At 40.7% G+C, this 19,638-nt stretch overlaps 1 protein-coding gene across 1 annotated transcript in view; it reads right to left on the reverse strand.

Annotated features, from left to right (window-relative positions):
- JAZF1 (JAZF zinc finger 1) overlaps positions 1–19,638 on the reverse strand; it is a 213,177-nt gene that overhangs the window by 4,697 nt on the left and 188,842 nt on the right. The window contains exon 4 of the mRNA XM_075212279.1: positions 10,935–11,104. Within this exon, the coding sequence (XP_075068380.1) occupies positions 10,935–11,104 (170 nt within the window). The remainder of the gene's footprint in view (positions 1–10,934; positions 11,105–19,638) is intronic.

Consider the following 19,638-nt stretch of genomic DNA (forward strand, 5'->3'; position numbering starts at 1 on the left):
TCACAGGCCAATAGCGGTCATCACCCCACCGTATTAACCCATATGTCTGAACATGACCCATTATGATGCTCTTTTAGATCACATGCTGTGATAATAGGCCAGTTGCCCAATACTGCAGCATCTGTGGTGTTAGGGACGTTACATGTGGCTAGATTTACGTTTATAGAGAATTACAGGGATTGGAACTGCACCCTTACTACTAGCCTTCATATAATGACAGTTCAAAGACAGATCAATATTTTCACAAACAACTCAAAGGAGATTTCCAGTCAATGTAAAATAAAGGTCATCCTTTCACCTCTCTCTAGGAACCCATCCCTATTCCACGGAGCAATCTCCTCCCTGAATGGTAATGGATTTTTGTAGACCTGCCTTTTCATGCTGCTCTCCTGTTTCCCTGACACAGTAATGTTATATATCATAGTAGGATAGTATATGTCAGTGTTTAAGTCCCACTATAATGTGCTATTATATTCATCACAACAGTGTATCAGAGAGGCAGGAGGGTTTGTATAGAAACTCAGGCCTGCACACCCGTCAAATTGTTTCCATATATGGTGGGTGCAGGGAGCTAAGCGCTGCTCGGTGCCTGTACACTGCGCGACTAGTGCAGTAACCACATGTTTGAGGTAAAGGACAGTGGGGATAAGGGGAATTTTAATTGGTCGGAGAACCCCTTTAAATCATGATTGGTTGATGAGGTGTAATCATTCAGTCATAGATTCAGTAAGAATTACTTCTGTGGAATGGATTTTACCATAGGAGTATAATATACAGCAGTTTTGTTATTCAAAACATGACTATATGGAAAAGGGATAAAATAATGTCAACATTTTTCTAAAAGTTAGTTACTGGTAGGTAAATCTTATTAAAATGAGCATAAGTTGGCATGCCTCAACTACATAAATAATAATGACATTTTAAAATACATATTAGACAAATAAAGAAACTGCAATAAAACGGTTTCAATTATTATGAAAGTTTACAATACTGTTTATAAACACATTTTAGTGGCATTTAGGTTGACAATAAAATTCAATAAAAAGTCTTCAGCAAATCACACAATTTGACACCATCTTCCCACAGAGTACGTCCACACTAACATAGACGCTGACAGCGCCCAGGAACGTGGGAATTATACATGCTTCATTTTCCACTCTGGTACACAGCATTTTCTAAGCAAAAAAAAGGTTGTGCCAGTTTATGAGCGATCTTCGTTACATTTCTGTAGGAATAGATGGATGCATGTTTTATGTACAGATTTAACCATTTCACCACCTCGCTCCCACTCTTGCTCCTTGCCCTTAGATCCCCTTACATTAGCTCACCCCCATGTGTCAGTCGTTTGTCTCTCTCCCTTTAGATTGTAAGCTCTAGTGAGCAGGGCCCTCTTCCTTCCTGTTCTCAGTAGCTGTGTTGAGAGTTGTAGTGTTATTTGTTTACTGTATTGTACTTTTATACCATGTACTGTCTTGTTGCTTGCCCTCTGCACGGTGCTGCAGACTTCATGTGGCCTCCTACAAATAAAGCTTAATAAAAACAATGCACTTCAAATACATTAAATAAACTGGCTCTGTGGCCATAGAGTTACTGTAAGTCAGTCCCTCTTTGTAATAAGAATTGACAATTGTTAACTTATTTCCCCAGCCAGTAATCAGACGTTTATTGTCAGTTTGGACATTTTTATTACCTTCAGAAGATTAATTTTTGCTTAGATCTGACACGTACAGTAGCTCCAGTGACTGCTGGAACGTTTTAGACAGCACATTAAGGAAATACTATATGAATTCTCTAAATAACACATGATGTGTGAACAAGGGCATTTTTACAACATGAAACAAACAAATAAAAATCATCTTACACTTATATAAAAAAAGAAGAAAATGTCTTGTTAATGTGACAATATGAGCAGTAAACTCTGCAGATCATAAATACCACGGGCTTGTTAAGTCTGCGCAGCTGCAGTGGTCGCTGAGTACACTTATATGACTGCTCTTATCACTTGTGGCCTCTGCCTTGCAGACAATTACATAGGGCGACAATGGTGAAGTCTGTAAAAGCACTAGAACGTGCACATACCTGAACCCATAAAGCTTTGACACCTGACTTACTCATGAGCTGAGAATCCCCCTCTAGATACAGCTAGTACTTTACCAATGGTGTTCCTGTATAGGCTGCTAGCAAGGCATTAGGCTGTAAAGAAAGCAAGGTTTTCTGGGAAGATCGTAAACAAAAATTAGATAAAAAGAAATGGTGGTGAGAAGGGAGGGTTGACTGTATGAAGAAGTGGAGGGAGGAAGAATAAATGAGGCAGAAATACAAAGTTTGGTCTAAAAAAACAAAAGAGAGAATGGAGTGTTTTTATTTGCACACATTTAGCAATGTTGGAATATACACCAAAAGGTGATGAACTCTGTTGCATTTTATAGCTGTTTTCAACTGCTACAACATTCCACACTGTTTTGCCTTAACAAGTTATAAACAGCACAATATCACCTGAGACAGACTTCCATCTCACTGGAAGCTGCCATATTATTCATAAAGTCTGACCCACTGAAGCCACTGACTTGGGATATTATTATTGTTAGATATGAGTGAAGTATGTTTTCTGCCATTTACAGCTTCAGTATATGCACAGTTACATATATGGGTTAATGGTCGAGAAGCAGCGCAAAATTATCCTTGGTCCCACAATGCAAAAATGTGGCAGACATTTGCACGGTAGCAGAGGGGTGTAGTAGGAGGGGAGGAGCTGGGCCACAGCTGCACCTACTTTTGCAGAGCGAGATAAAGGAAGTGAGACAAAGCTCTGCAGGGCATATGCTTAGAGGCACGTTGATATGCAGAAGGTCACATGGCCATTTCCACTAAATTAAAGGTCCTGAATTGCGCACCAGCTTCATACAGGAACAATATGACATGCAAAACAAAGTCCCAATGTTCTGTTTATCTCACAGTTTATTTAAACTAGTTTAGATTAAACTGAACAGTATTTTAGGAGATACACTGAAAGCGTTTACTAAGAGAAGATCTGCTTCTAAAATATAGCACCTTGATGTGATGTTCCCACTGATACACAGTGAACGTCTTTTTCCACCTCCTCGCACACCAAGGTGCGCCTCTAATCTGCGAAGGCAACTGCTGAAGAGTGGAGAGAAGGCGCACACAGTTATGTGTACGTGGCAGACCACCCAGGCTCACGTGTGCAAAACCAACATCCAGGGTCTTATGTAGAGTTGGACGCAACTTATGCTGAAACCACAAGTGTAAATTGTGTTTGTTTAAAAGATGTAATTTACTTGGTATTCAGAACCATGCATATCTTAAGATACGTGCGAATCTGAATAGTACACCCTGTGGGCCTGAGTCATTAAGGCAAAAAAGGAATAAATGTTCTCTGGGACAAACCATGTTACAATTTATGGGGTGCAAATTTGTTTATTATTTTGCACATAAGTTAAATACTGGCTGTTTTTCATCTAGCACACAAATACTTGCTAGCTTTATTATGACACTGAAATTTAAAGTTGATCTAGGACATGTCCTACCCCAAGTATAAATCTGTCCCTGCATTTTAAATTTACCTCCCCTTCCAATGCAACATGGTTTTGCCCAGGTGCAAATGTTACTCCTTTTTTATGCTTTGCTCTCCTTAATGACTCAGGCCCCCAATGTGTACACTTCAGTAAGAAACGCTTACAGCGTATCATACGCTAAAAACATATGATATGGCCAAAAAATAGATTAAGAGCAGACCTCCCCCCCCCCCCTCAAAAAAAATAAATAAAAAATAAATAAAAGATAGCTGTAGTGCTGCTAGACTAGGCTGGTTTTAGCAAATTTAGCGTGATTCTCCCCAGAAATTGCCAAAACACTAGACTATGCCAATTGGGGCTGGCGGCACTATAGCAGGGAAACTAGCAGTGTGGGTTCCCCCTGCCATAGTGACACCAGCTCTAGGCTGAATTCCCCAGAGAGATTGGACAACCCACTCTAAGAATGGTCCTATTCTGTGCACGAAAACTACCTCACGATTCATTTCAGGTGCCAAATAGTACAAACAAACCACAGGCCTGAATTGCTACTTATTAGGCTGAATGAACCTTCCTTCTAAGAGAATAAGAACTGGAAATTGTCACATAATATCTGGCAAAATTCTAAATAAACGAAAGGTAAAAGGACAGCGGCTGATGTTATATGACGGACAGCCGTGGAATGTGCTTTTTACTATTTTTATTGTAAAAAAAATGTAGCATCTGCTCAACAACGAAGTCACGAAAACTCTGCATTGTACAAACACTAATTTATCATTTTGGTATTAATTCAATTTAATACAAAAATCTAACAATCACAGATAGCTCCCAAAACAGATGATTGTGCAGTAAAATACATTGAGAAAGCCTGGAAAATTGTGTAAGAGTGAGGCTTTGTGTGGCTACATGACCAATAGAACCACACCTGCAGGGACGGGGTGAAAATAAATTATGACTGAAGACAAGATTTAGTTCAGCCCTAATAAAACCCATATAGCATACAAGCAGCAGGCAGGGGGTAAGCAAAGTAAAGTTGAAGCCGGATCTGAATGAGTAACATAGAAATAAATTCAGTTAGTATAATTACTGGGGACTTGCTACTTCTTTTTCCACTCTGTTAATGTCAACATTTTGTTGTGTGTATTGATGTAGCTTGCCAAGGTCTGAAGGTATGAAGCAGAAACCAGTGCCAACCTTGTAAATGGGTTTTACTGCCCTTGTTAACAACACAGAAGATGACAAATGATGAATTCAGATTACTTTTTTTTTTTTTTTTTTTTAAACTAGGTTCACTAGGGGAAGTGGTAGTGAATGATAACACACCATTGTAAAAATTGATAAGCTATAAAGTAACATGGATGCAGGGATTTTATCACATTGCACAAATATTACATTGTGTTATGCCAACTTGGTCTGTAATATCAGCATGTATAGGGCTCTATCTACCATCAAAGATGGCTGAGAATGACTGAAGTGTAAATGCAGTTGGACAGTGACTGCTATCAGTCCTCTATCAGTGCCCCAGTGGACGACTGCCTAATTGCATGCAGGTTTGGCTGTTCAACAATTGTATTTGGATTGTAATGGATGTGGCCACCTTAACTTCCAGTAATAAATACAGAAAATAAGATTAAACAGACCACACACCAATACTGTTCTTTTATATGGCTTTAGTAAAAGCATCTCTGCAGCTTATCCCGAAGGCCACTTTTAAAGTGCAAATCACCTACTCTGCACTGCAGACGCAGTTCTGGACCTGAGTGAGTCTGGATTTGAGCAAGTGCACCTAGATTTCCACCATAGCTTGTAGGTTTATACAGCAAGATGGCGGCATTTGCGCAGGTAGAAACAATTGGCTTAGTGAAGGCAATCCCAGTACAGAGTAGGTCCACCAATGTGCCTCATTATGCAGAAACAAGATAATTAATAGAAGGTAAAGAAAAAAAGAGGGAGCAATTTTAGGGGCACTCCTCACTGTGCGTAGGGGCACACAGCCATTTCTATTTTGCACCACGCTTCAGAAACGGTTTTCTAGATTCATCCCATATGTTTAAATGCACCTATTGTACACACGGAAGCACATTTCCAGATGCACTCTAATCAATGTCATTGTTATGGCTCACAACTACCAAGATGAAATTTTAGAACGGATAGAGTTGAGGTCTTCACCTTTAGGAACCGCCTTTCCCGTAGAGCTTTATGTGCTCACAGGTACTTGGATGCCCCCAGGTTTTAAGCTCAGTGTAGTAGAAGCTCATCTATGATGGCTGTAGCGCAGAAGGAACTGGAGGGGCTAGCCCAGACGGGAGCGGGAGGTCAGTGGCAGGCCGAGGCCAGGGGTTCATAGCAGACAGGCAAATCGGTAACCAAGCAGAGGTCAGGGCCAGAAGCGAAACAGCGGAGTCCAGTATTCAAGCAACAGGTCAGGGCAACAGGCAAACAGGCAAGGTCCAAAGTACAGGCAAAGAACACAACAGAAGGAGCACGTGCCCGGCTGTTCAGTGTTGCCGAGACGCAGCACTGTTTAAAAAGCGTTACAACCGTTGTCATGGTGACGGTTGGGATGGCAGAAGCAGGAAGTGACGTCCCGGCTGTTACCATGACAGTCGGGACGCAGCTGAAGGGGGCGAGCCGCGGGTCACCGCGGCTCGTAACAGTAATAAAGGGTTTCAAACCAAGGCTAAGCCAAGCAGGTGAAAAACGGTGGCACGTCTACGCTGCATCAGTGAAAGGTAGGTACACACCTTCATGTCAGATGGACAGACCTTGAAGGCACACAGGTACTTTATAAATGAGCTCTGCTGATTTTGTAGGTAGTAGTATCTGGAATTTAGGATTTAGAAACCTCCTTTAGCGGAAATAACTGTTAATTCTCCATTCATTGATATGATTTGTTCTTGTTCTCTTCAGGCCATGCCAAACATTACAAATGGATGACCCATACTCTATTAAGCTTCAGCTCACAGATCCATACCCTGAAATTCTGCTGTATAATTTCTAATACAATCCAGAATTCATTGTAATCTCAATGACTGTGACTAATCCAGGTCTTGAGGCCACAACACATTCCCAAAACATGATATTGCCAGCTCCATGCAGGTGGAATGAGGTTCTTGATTTTAGAAACTGTTTTGTCTATTTCTCCAAGCAAAGAACTTCTTATTTAGGTTAAAAAGGTCCACTTCCATCTCATATTTTTAGAAAGCATTCTCCTGGGTCATCCAGGTGTTCTTCTGGCATAATTCAGACAGGTGACAATGTGAGAGGGTGTTTCTTTCTTGTGTCTTACCTTGCACACAACTCTTTTGCTTTACCTTATACTGGGCTCTTGAACATTGCTATTAGACATTGCAACTGACTCATGCAAATCCTTACCTATTACCTAGTGACATCTAAGAGTAGTTTATGTTGGCTGAATACTACAACCGTAACAATGTGTAATCCGTTTAGGAATAGTTGCAGGAGCCTAGGTTTCAACATGCTATATATAAACACAATGGAAAATAACCATCAAAATACAAAATTTGAAGTATGCAGGGTGTGTTGAATGTAAATACATAAAGTAGTGTCAAGTGGAAATATTGTGAGGCAGGTACACACATTGAAAGGGCAAAATAGCAACAACTATGAAAACTGAAGTATTACTGTAAAACCTGAACTTACACAAAAGATTTTCAAAAAAACCTAGGGTGATCCAAGGGCAGGGTTAACAATAGTCAGGGAACCTCCAGGTCCAGGGTGAGGAATGGCGACAAACTGAGAAAAGCATTAATAGGCTGCGGTGGGAGTCAGGAACAAATCAAAAAAGAGTCACAGGGACCAGTGATCCACAATTTGAGGTCACAATAAGGCAGGTTGACAGTATAGCAACAACACTGAACAGCTACATTAGCCACAATAACAAAACTAATGGTTCGGCAGGATGTGCCTAGAAAAGCAGGTTAAATTAAGCACTGGATGGCGCACTTCCCAGGAGACTGAAGCCGCCTTCTTGGAAAACAGCAAGGTTCTTAAGTTAATAATAACTTAAATTTAAACAATGGCAGTCCCTTTGAAAGCCAAAAGGGGAAACATGCATCCCTTTGAAAGTCATGCCATGCATCAATCTTTACACCATGATACTTTAAACTTTTTTTTAAACTTTAAAAATGTGATTTCACAGTATTAAGATTTCTGCCCTTTGATTCCCTGTCTCACAGATATTCTCCTAGGGCCTGATTCATTAAGGATCTTAAATGAAGAGGTATCTTATTTCAGTCTCCTGGACAAAACCATGTTACATTGCAAGGGGTGCAAACTAGTTTTCTGTTTTGCACATTAGTTAAATACTGACTGTTTTTTCAGTGTACAAATAAGCTATCAAGTATTTGCGCGCTACATGAAAAAACAGTCAGTATTTAACTTATGTGCAAAACAGAAAACTAGTTTGCACCCCTTGCATTGTAACATGGTTTTGTCCAGGAGACTGAAATAAGATACCTCTTCATTTAAGATCCTTAATGAATCAGGCTCCTTATTTGGAGCCCGTGCACCAAGTACTGGACCCTGTAATAAGACCAGCAGCTCACGTCAGCCCAACGAGGAACGCTGACCGTCTTTCATGCTATTTATTACTGGGATTTTGGTCTGTTCTGAAGTGGATCTGATCTCCCTAGAAGCTGTTGCCTTTCATCCTGTTGTCACCTATGGAGCACTGAAGCCTTTTATAGGACCTGCTTAGTGGACCAGAGCCATTCCCTTTATATATGTATGTATGCCTGTCCTGTCTGCACCCACACATGGATCATCTTGCTGATTTCATATGTCGGTATGTGAAGTGGACACAGCTTATTTAGTCAGACAGTTCAGGAACAGGCCGCTTGGAGGCCTTTCCTCAGGTGGAGTACAGCTTGAGGGGTAGAGGCTTATAATATATGTGGCATCTTATGATAAAAAGGAATATTTTATCCTGTATCTGACAAGATATTTCATAAAAAATCCTTGGGGAAGAAGGAAAAAAAAAACACCTTATATTTATTCAAGTATCTGTATCATTACATTTTATTTGTCAGCTTTCTCGAGGATCATTAATTTCATTCCCTTGTGATTTAATGTTGTGTAAGATATCCTTGAGACAGTCCTTGAGCGTTTCAGAGGAAGGTGGTGTGATAGGAAAAGCAGGCAGGAACAGTATGCTTATTTGGGCAATAAATGGAGGGATGGCAGTCAAACGGAGAACAGACAGGATGTAGCAAATTACAACCCTCTACCTTCTCTCTTCTAAAGAAACACTTGCTGCAGTACAGGGTGCCCCCTGGGAATACGGACCCTTCTTACAATCACTATGGCTTGTTTGCTTCCTGACTTTAGACATTGTCGATTTTACAGTTTATCCTCCCACTACCATCACTTTACTCATAAACAAAGTGTATTCTTGTGAAGAGAAGGCTATGTTTGTGCAATGGCCATAAGTGATTTTCTTTGAATTTGTTAACCAGACATAAAAAACAAATAAAATAAATCTCTCTGCTTGGAACAGGTATCCTTCCACCAGAAGCCGAGAGCCTACTAATTGCGCCCTAATTAAAACCAAAAGCTGCATACAGTAGAGTGTCTGGGTGTGCCGTGCTGTACCAGGCTAACACTAATTTATTGTATCTGGCTGTGCCATAAATGTGTTCACACTGTTAGAGGTTTAAATGGACAGGAATAAACATCATGTGAGACACAAGTGTTACTGAGAGAGTCAAGAGGCTAAAGAAGAAAGCAGTTCATACACACAGCCGTGACAGCCCTAGGCGCACCTCTGCAGGCGCAGGGACCGGGATGCCATGTTTAATTGCGTCTTTAATACTCTTTTATTTACAGTCTCTCTTTTTCAATACTAAACGTTCAATGTACCTCTAAGTATAAAACAGGGACAAAAGCAATTAGGACAGCAGCTGAAAACCCTACCAATTATATTATCAAGTAAAAGATTACCATGGGCATAAGTTGTACATGTCCTGGAACAAGACTGTAACATGCACAAGTGGGAGTCACTATATATTAGTCCTGGATGATGAAGTCACTACGTTTGCACCTTGTCCACAATTCATTATTACACATAATAACAGATACATAATACATAATAATGAATATTATATTGTAAGATATGAGTGGACAGTAAATAATTATCGCTGTCTAATCTTAAACTCTTACTTTCCATGATGAATGCTACATATTTGTTGAAATTCGTGGAATGTGTTCTCCCTTCAGCAGAGAAATGAATAAAGGGTTTTACAAGCAAATGCCTTTAGATTAATCAACTACAGTCTTTAAAGATCTGCCGCAAAAGTGTATTTTCAGCTGTAAGCTAACTTGCTCCATGTAGAAATGAATGGGAGTCCCTCCCTTACCTTATAAACACAACATGACAAGAGGCTGAAGCAGCTATCTTGTATGCCCCATGGGTAATATTCTAACAGAAAGTGTGCATGTTACCCTGTGGCTTCACCTCTCCTGCAGGTCTGATAAGAAGTTGTCTCTCATGTCCTTTCTAGTGATCTTCACTGGCCCTCAACCCCAGCAGGTAGCTAGCAAAGGGGAAGAACTCCATTCTTGATGGACCTCTTCTCAAACCATTATAAAAAGGGGTTAACGTTCTGCTTGGATTGCAATGTTTCAACATCTAGGGCTAGATTTACTAAGCTGCGGGTTTGAAAAAGTGGGGATGTTGCCTATAGCAACCAATCAGATTCTAGCTATCATTTTGTAGAAGGTAATAAATAAATGAAAGCTAGAATGTGATTGGTTGCTATAGGCAACATCCCCACTTTTTCAAACCTGCAGCTTAGTAAATCTAGCCCCTAGTCTCTCTTTTTCTGCTGTTCTGCACATCCAGCTGCCAGTATAGGAGGTTTTATATGGATATCAAGACTTATCAGTTAATTAACTAGAACAGATGATTTTATTGCAGTTCCCTTTTAATTTGTTTGAAATTAAGACACTAAAATGCTGTTTTTTTACTTATTAATGTAACTTCATGCTAGAGGCGATCGATATGAGAACGCTCAGATTTAGAGGTAAGAGGGGATATTGATCTAGCTCAACTCTAAATTGCAGTGTAAAAATAAAGGTGTGCAGTATTTTACTGCTGCATGCAAAAGCTGCAAGTATTTTCCCTATATGCAAAATAAAATAAATGCATGTGCACCCCTTGTATTGTAACATGGCTTGTCCTGGAGTAAATTTGCTCCACCCTGTTTGTTTGCTTCTAACTATAAATGAGGCCCATAATGTACTCAGCATCCAATGGGCAATCCGTACTAAACCAAATATAGAGAAGTAATTTGCAACAACCTCCAGGGGAAGTTCTTAGTTCTAATTATCTCTTCTGTTGACTTTACTACCACTTATATGATAAAACAACATTTACATTACCTTGTATCTCTTTTTACATCCAGGAACGGGACATGCAAATGGCTTCTCATCCCCTCCATTCATACACATGGAGCTCAGGATTGCTTCAGAGCTAATGGCACTCTCGGTGGTCCAAGACTCATCACTGTCCGAGTCTTCATAGTCTACCTCTTCCTCGTCATATTCACTACCTGCAGAATGAGAGATCGTCTTAGGAGAGGTGTAGGAACAATGTGTCATTCATCAGTATGGGTCATAGTGCATCGAACAAGGCCCTTTCTTAGATGCTGTTTAATTAGAAAATAGGAATTCATGCTGAAAGGTCTACTTTAATTTTAACTCCAGCAACATGACAATGGTCTAATTAACAATAAAATAATGATGTGTTATCACTATCTGGCTCCATGGCTTTAGGTATAGGTTCAGATGGAGCGTAAACTTTTCATTGAGTTTTATCATTATCGTTTTTGTGTTATTTTTCTTATATTTGTACCTTTGAACATCTAATGTGTGTCAGCCGCTACTTAATTACTGATCATAGTTTGAAATTGTAATTTTATCCAAGTAGCAACTTATCATTTTGTTAAAAATAACCAACAGTAAAACCCATCATTTAACGTAAATAAATTACTACTACAAAACTGAATAATGGGTCTTGAAGGGTCAGTCGTTATGTTTGTACAATCTCCAATATGACACGTCCCCCAGCTCATGCCGTAAGTCCATCCCACCAGCAGGTATAATTAACCAGGCATATATATATATATATATATATATATATATATATATATAAAAAACAAAACAAAAAAATAATATATATAATATATTTTTGTACAAACTAAAAGTGTAAATTTTAGCTATTCTTCATTTGAACCAGCATATAAAAAATGTACATTAATGGCGGCTTTCCTTAAAATGTGCGTAATGTCCGCATTAACTATTTCAGTACAAGACTGTAGCTCTGGAGTTGAAACCAATTAAATAACTTTGCAACAGCTGCTAACACAAAAGACACTACTCGCTATTGATTAAAAGCTCAAACTTCACCACCTTGAAAAAAAAGAGCATTTGACCAGCCTGAAAAGACCTTTCTCTAAGGTAAGGAGCAGGCCTGACTATCCGAGGCTTATTCCCAGCTCTGCCCAATCCTGAGGAGTATAATTCTACAGATCATAAACCGTGTCAAATAATATGTTGACAAGTCCTAATGCATTTACTAGCCCTCTGGAATTAATAGGAATTATGTCAGAACATTAATAAGAGTTACAGCAATTACGGTCGCACAGTTCAGTCCCTCAGGTGTGGGAATGAATGGCATTGTATGGCTGGCCAGGCTCGTTCTCTGTGCACGGCATAAGGTGACCAGGCACCTGGAGCTCATTTCTATTTTCATTTCAATTTGTGTTTTAAGCTTATTAATCAAGCTGTCGGAAGGGGAACACTGCACTGGAGGGGGGCCTTGTTTTACTACTGTGCAATGTGAAGGCTGAGACGCAATGAGATTCTGTGCACGGGACAGGTTAGGTTATGCAGTGCTGTACTGTGACGGGATAAGTCATGCACATAGTACAATTATATAAAAAGATAAAACTACACACATAATACTCTCCAATATGAAATACAAACAACACAAATGAACGGATATCCAACATGATGTCTGCCTATCCTACTTTCTCCAATGGCCATAATCTCTGCCAAAGGTTGTTTTTTTTAATCAGTTATTGAATTTAACCCATGTAAATGCAATTAAAAAATACATGAAAGAGAGAAAAAAAATAGGGGCACACAAATCGTACATTTATATAAACTGTTGCAAAGAAATACTGCGCAAAAGTTCAAAATGATCATGCTCGGCCAGTTCTTATAAAAGTCCATCGAATTTCACCACCTTGCATTTATTCTACAACAGATAGAAGCTGACATAGGAGAGGCTCATAAATCGTGCACGTTTTTCTATCATATGCGCTGCTTACTTAATACAAGTTTTTCCCGCAGATTAACCCGACACACTTCATGTAACGCAACGCTCCTTATATGTATACAACTTGCTACATCTGAAATTCGCAGCATGGCATTCAGTTTTCTGTGTAGTGCTAACACGGTGGCCTAGTGGTTAGCACATCTGCCCTACAGCACTGGGGTCATGAGTTCAATTCCTGACCATGGCCTTATCTGTGAGGAGTTAGTATGTTCTCCCTGTGTTTGCATGGGTTTCCTCCGGGTGCTCCGGTTTCCTCCCACACTCCAAAAACATACTGGTAGGTTAATTGGCTGATAACAAATTGACCCTAGTCTGTGTGTGTGTCTGTGTCTGTGTCTGTGTGTGTGTGTGTGTGTGTGTGTGTTAGGGAACTTAGACTGTAAGCCCCAATGGGGCAGGGACTGATGTGAGTGAGTTCTCTGTACAGCGCTGCAGAATTAGTGGCGCTATATAAATGATGATGATGATGATCTACAGATACTGCTCTGCAACATCACTAACTATTTACCTACATAGATAGCAGTAAATCACGGTTATACATTGAAATAAAAAATAAATGAAACCAAATAAATATAGAAAGAAATTCACACCAAAACTTGAATGTGAGCATACCACTTATCATTTACATTTTATTTGGAACAGCCTATGGACTGCCTCTAAAAAAGGGCGCAATTGTACCATGCTGGTGGCATGGCTACATCAAGCTGGGGCTATGTCACATCTCTAGGGGGAGTGCCTAGCGCTTCTGAAGTGCTAGGTTGCCCCTAACCACTTTCCTATAAAAATACCCAAGTATTGCCACATTCATCTGCCGCTACACCAGATCACTGGGGTGAGAGGGACACCCCTCCCAACGCTCAGAGACAAAATAGATAGTTTCCTACAATCAGAGCAGTTGTAAAGTATATGTGAGCGGTACTGTGTAAAAATATCTGAAGCAGCTGAGTAGACAGGTGTTGCGTCCTACTGACCTTCAAAAACCCTCTTACGCCTTGAGAATACAAGGATTGGAAGGAAGAGTGAATAGTCTGGGGACAGGGATGGGACCTATGTGGTTCTACTAGGAGGAATTCTCTCATTTTTGAAATTTAGTTAAAAACTAAATTACATAAATAATAACCAACATTTAAAAAACACATCTGGAAAATTTTCACAGGTATTGGAAAACAAGTCTTAAAACTAGACTGACGGTTTTGTGCAATAAAATACACGCATGGAAAAACTCTGGTCCTGCAATTAAATCTGTGTATTAGATTAAAGCAAAGTAGTTTTTCGATTTCACCGACAGCAAATTGGTAAAAGAAACGTGTCCATAAAGCATCAGCCGGCGTAACGTATCCTTTGTCTTAAGTTGTATTATAAGCAGGAAAAAACAGCATAGTTTTTAGAAAACAAAGCAGGACATTTTCCACCTCTAGTCACGGGATGTTAATGGCACTCTGGCAAATGTTTAAACGATCTCCAACCCGCCCCCTCCATCAAACACTCACCAAGAATTAAAAACAGTTGGGACAGACAAAAATGAACATCTGGTACAAGCTCATACTGTATGCGCCTTCGAAGTACTCCCCTAATTAATGTGGTTTTGGCATGTGTTACTGGAGAATGTAATTATAAGATAGAAACACAATTCTGAATGAGCTTACTAACAAACTCCCTGGCCGCATATAAAGCGGCTGTCCAACTGTTTAGAAAACCAAGAGGATCTTCCATACTTGGGAGAGGAAATCTATTGTGTGTATAACTGAACAGGGCCCAACTGCAAAGTGTTCCTGAAAATAACATTCCGTTATTGGCAGAAATCGAGCTGTGTATTATTTTGTATGTATTTCTATTAATTGTAAAGGTTAGTAGTTACCGATTTTGGACAAAGTGGAGTATTTTGACATAACTAAATGCCTGAAGATTAATTTTCCTCAAATGCCAACCTTTCTCTTTTTTTTCAAGCTGCAGCTACCTTTATGACTATGAATGGTTTCCCCCGATTCTCTCCTCTTGCAGGCGTTTGTACCAGAGACAGTGGGGCAGTAACAGAATTGCAGGAGATGCGACCACTACGGAGCCCATAGGGGCAATGCCAGGTCATCCACCCAAGGAGGACCCCGATCTGCTCTCAGAGGACAAAGTGGGAGCCACTGCTGAGAATGTGCGGGTCCACCATAAGCACTGTGAAGCCTCAGTCAGAATGTCTTTGTGAATGGGTCGGATCGGTGAACGTTCTGAGAGCAGAGGTTGGAGCTGCACCACCAAGCCCTCCTCAAAATTTTGTTATGTGGCCAGATGATGCAGTGTTCCACCCCTGATTGGAGAAATGCATTTTAATGTATAAATAATTTATTGGTGATGTTTAATGAGTTATCTTTTTACAGTGAAAAATTTCTGTTATTTTAGTGGTAAATATTACAGCAGGTATAGTAAAAGATTTTGAAAAATTGAGAATTCATTAAATATGGATAAGGATATTGCTTCATTTAATTTTGAGAGCTTAACCCCAATGTCAAACAAAATACCAAGTCATGAAACTGGGATCTTTTAGGAAGGAGATTAGCTGGTCTCAGTATACATGGCTTTCAGACTCTGAGCAGGCTGTATGCTCTATGTATTCTACACTATATAAAGAGAAATAGTGGCCTTAATCCTGCTTGAGGCACTTAGTCTGTCTCTTTGATGTCAGTGCTACTTATGATCGACCAGACTAATTAGAGGTTTTGAAGTCTGATCTACAGGGATTCCCCCACTGTGGCGAAGGCTGTGAGACATCACCTGTGGAGCTTGGCACACAATCCAGCGCTCAGCTGTGCATTTACAGATGTGATACCATTTAGAACCACAATGTAAAATGTCTGTAATGGGTTTAATAAACTAAATGGAACAACAAATGCAAACCATATTTGCGCTTGTACTAACCTGCACCTTTGCTATTAAGGGAAACTGAAGTGGAAGTATAATTAATAAGCTTTATTTTGTAATACTGGTGTAAGTAGTATATTTGAAAGGGAACAATTCTGTTTGATGTCATCTTAATCATATAAAACTAGAGATGGGCGGGCTCGGTTCCCCGAGAACCGAACCCACCCGAACTTTGCCTATCCGAGTACCGAGCCGCTCGGTACTCTCCCGCCCGCTCGGAATCCAAATCGAGGCCGAACGTCATTGTGACGTCGTCGAATCTCGGTTCTCGCGATACTTCAAGATTATAAATACACGCCTCCACAGCAATCCATCGCCATTTGACAGAGGGAGAGAGCAGGGTGTAGTCACAGGCTGATTAGAGCAGCTACAGAGAATACAATATTCTTATTCCAATTGCTGTAACAAAAATCGCTAGAGAAGAGAGGAGGATAGGAGTTTTTTTTTTTTCAATATTTGGCACTCAAAGTGCTTTTTGGGTGTCCCCCATTATTTTGCCTAAATATTTCTGGCTGTCAAAATTACTATCTGTCAGCAGATTAACAAAATAATTTTTAGCACTCCCCAGTGCTTTTGGGGTGTCCCCCATTATTCTGCCTAAGTATTTCTGGCTGTCAAAAGTCATATTTGTCAGCAGTATCTACCAAATAATTTTTAGCACTCCCAAGTGCTTTCGGGGTGTCCCCCATAATTATGCATAAATATTTCTGGCTGTCAAAAGTCATATTTGTCATCAGTATCTACCAAATAATTTTTAGCACTCCCAAGTGCTTTTGGGGTGTCCCCCATAATTGTGCATAAAGATTTCTGGCTGTCAAAAGTCATATTTGTCAGCAGTATCTACCAAATAATTTTTAGCCCTACGAGTCCTTTGGGCTCAGAATAGATTCAAAGCAGTCCACATATGAGCAGAATGAGCAACCAGGTTCTGTCACCAGTCCTGATGGTAGTGTTCCCAGTACGTCACCTGGGCAAGGCGATGTCAAACTACACAGTGTTTCGAAATCAGTCCAGAAAACACACCCAAAAAAAATTTACTGTGTTGAAGCGAAAAAAGAAGTGTAACTGAGGAAAAGTTAAGTGCCGATTAAAAAAAAAATTGCCAACGTGCCATTCTACACAAGCAGTGGCAAAGAGAGAATGAGGCCTTCACCTTTCTCTATTAGTGGCAGATCCAAAAAAGTTACCGAGCCTACAATTGGTGCACAACTACTGTTACGCGTCAAAGCCGAGCTGCAAGATAACAGTAAGGCATTAGAGGATAATGTTTGCTCTGATTCACAAATGACACCAATCCCTGTGGAGAGTCCATCCAACAGTGGGATGTCTAATCGTGAGCATTCTGTTAGTGTACCCATAAAGAAGGGACCTTTCAGCAGTTCTGCAGTGTGCCTTAATAGCCCGAGTGTAGCCGGTGATGCACAAATTGAGGATGCCACTTTAGAATTAGAAGAGGATGAGGGGGAGATTTGTGTAGGCGACGAGGGCGCTAATGAGGATGTTGATGAGGATGAGGTTGTTTGTGTAAGTCCTGCACCAGTGGCAGCAGTTCTGGCACGTGACAAGAAAAAGGCCATTGTCATGCCTGGACATAAAACAAAAAAATCCACTTCTTATGTGTGGAATTATTTCTACCCAAATCAAGACAACAATTGTATAGCCATTTGTAGTGTATGTCAAGCCACAGTCAGTCGAGGGAGGGACCTTAACCATCTTGGAACCTCGTCTAGTCTATGTTACGCCATTTAACGAGAGTTCATGGCAAAGTGTTGGGAAAAGCTGAAAGTTCTTCCCAAAAAATTACAAGCACTACATCATCATCTAGGACCCTCCGGTCACCGACATCACGACGGCTACAAAATACACCCACCACACCATCCTCATCAATATCCTCAGTAGCGCTCGGAGTTAGCCCGGCATCCCACTTGGATGATTCCTGCACTATTATTGATTCCTCTGAAGATAGCGTTAATCCCACTGCTGCCGCTGCTGCTGGGGGTGAATCGTCAGCCCAGAGGCAGGTCAAGAAAATGAGCAGTCCTACATTTCAGCAATTAACTGTGAAACAATCATTTGCTAGGGGAAGCAAATATGACAGCAGTCACCCAGTCGCCAAGCGAATCACAGACGCCATGGCTGCAATGTTGGTGTTAGATCTGCGTCCAATCTCCACAATAAACGCAGCTGGCTTTTCACAGTTAATTGAGGTTTTGGGTCCGTGTTACAGAATTCCATCGCGACACCATTTCTCCCGTAAAGCAATTGCACAACTGTACCAAAAAGTGTGTAAAAATGTAGAGATTGCCCTGAAAAATGCCATTCTGCCCACTGTCCACTTAACCACAGATATGTGGACAAGTGGAAGTGGCCAAACCAAAGACTATATGACTGTGACAGCCCACTGGGTTGGTCATTCACCTTCACCAGCAGGAACAGCAGCAGCATTTACACCACTATGTAACATTTGTCACAGGCAGGCCACTCTTTGTATCACCGGCTTCACTAACAGGCATACAGCTGACAATTTGTTACGCAAACTGAGAGATGTGATTGATACATGGCTTATACCACTTGGAATCTCCCCAGGGTATGTCATTTCTGATAACGCCAACAATATAGTGCATTACAGCTGGGTGATTTCCAACACATTCCCTGTTTTGCCCACACCATCAACTTGGTGGTGCAGAGCTTCCTACGAAATAACCATGAGGTGCAGGAGATGCTTTCGGTGGCCCGTAAAATTTCAGGCCATTTCAGGCATTCAGCCACAGCATGTAGGAGATTACAGCAGCTCCAAGAGCAGTTTAACTTGCCCTGCCACCAAGTTAAGCAAGAGGTGGTAACTAGGTGGAATTCCACCCTGTACATGCTTCAGAGGATGGAGGAACAGCGCAAAGTCATCCAAGCATATTGCACAAGCCATGACATTGGGAAAGGAGGGGGGATGTATTTCACTCTTGCACAGTGGGGAATCATTTCAGTGCTGTGCAAGGTGCTGAAACCATTTGAAGTTGTGACGTGTGAGGTGAGTGCAGACTCTGCTAGTTTGAGCCAAGTCATTCCTTTAATTAGACTATTGGAAAAGCAGCTTGAGAAACTGAAGGAGGAGCTGAAAGCAAGCAATTCAGCAAAGTATGTTGGCCTTGTCGATCAAGTACTTCATTCGCTTCACAATGATCCTCGAGTTATTAAGATCTTGAACTCGGATCAGTACGTTTTGGCCACTGTGCTTGATCCAAGGTTTAAGACCTACATTGAGTCTTTACTTGTAAATGAGCGAGATGTGAACTTTTGCAAGGAGCTATTGCTCAGCAAGTTGGCCGCTGAACTGGGCCTCGGCTTGACGACGTGTCCTCCTTTACTTTCTCAAGCTGCTGCTGCTCGTAAAAAATTAAATTTCCCAAAAAGAAGCAGGGAAGACGCAGGGGGCAGACCAGAACAATTTAACATTTGGGCTGGTTTGAAGGATTTTTCAAAAAAATGTGTCACTTGCCCATAACTCCATCCAATACGAGTATACACATGCAAAGGATGGTGGAGGATTATTTTCAAGAGGTAATTGATATGGAAATGTCAGACAGTCCCTTTCCTTAGTGGAAGGAAAAGCAGGCCATTTGGAAACCCATGTACAAACTTGCTTTGCAATACCTAAGCTGCCCACCCTCCAGTGTGTACTCTGAACGAGTATTCAGTACAGCTGGGAACTTAGTCAGTGATCGCCGTCGAAGGTTACTTCCAAAAAATGTGGAGAAAATGATGTTTATAAAAATGAACTACATCTTCCACAAGGAAGGCCTTCACCCTCAAAGACATCCAAGCACTGACTGTTCTCTA

Source organism: Mixophyes fleayi, chromosome 5, assembly GCF_038048845.1.
Source record: "Mixophyes fleayi isolate aMixFle1 chromosome 5, aMixFle1.hap1, whole genome shotgun sequence".
NCBI classification, from domain to species: Eukaryota; Metazoa; Chordata; class Amphibia; order Anura; family Limnodynastidae; genus Mixophyes; species Mixophyes fleayi.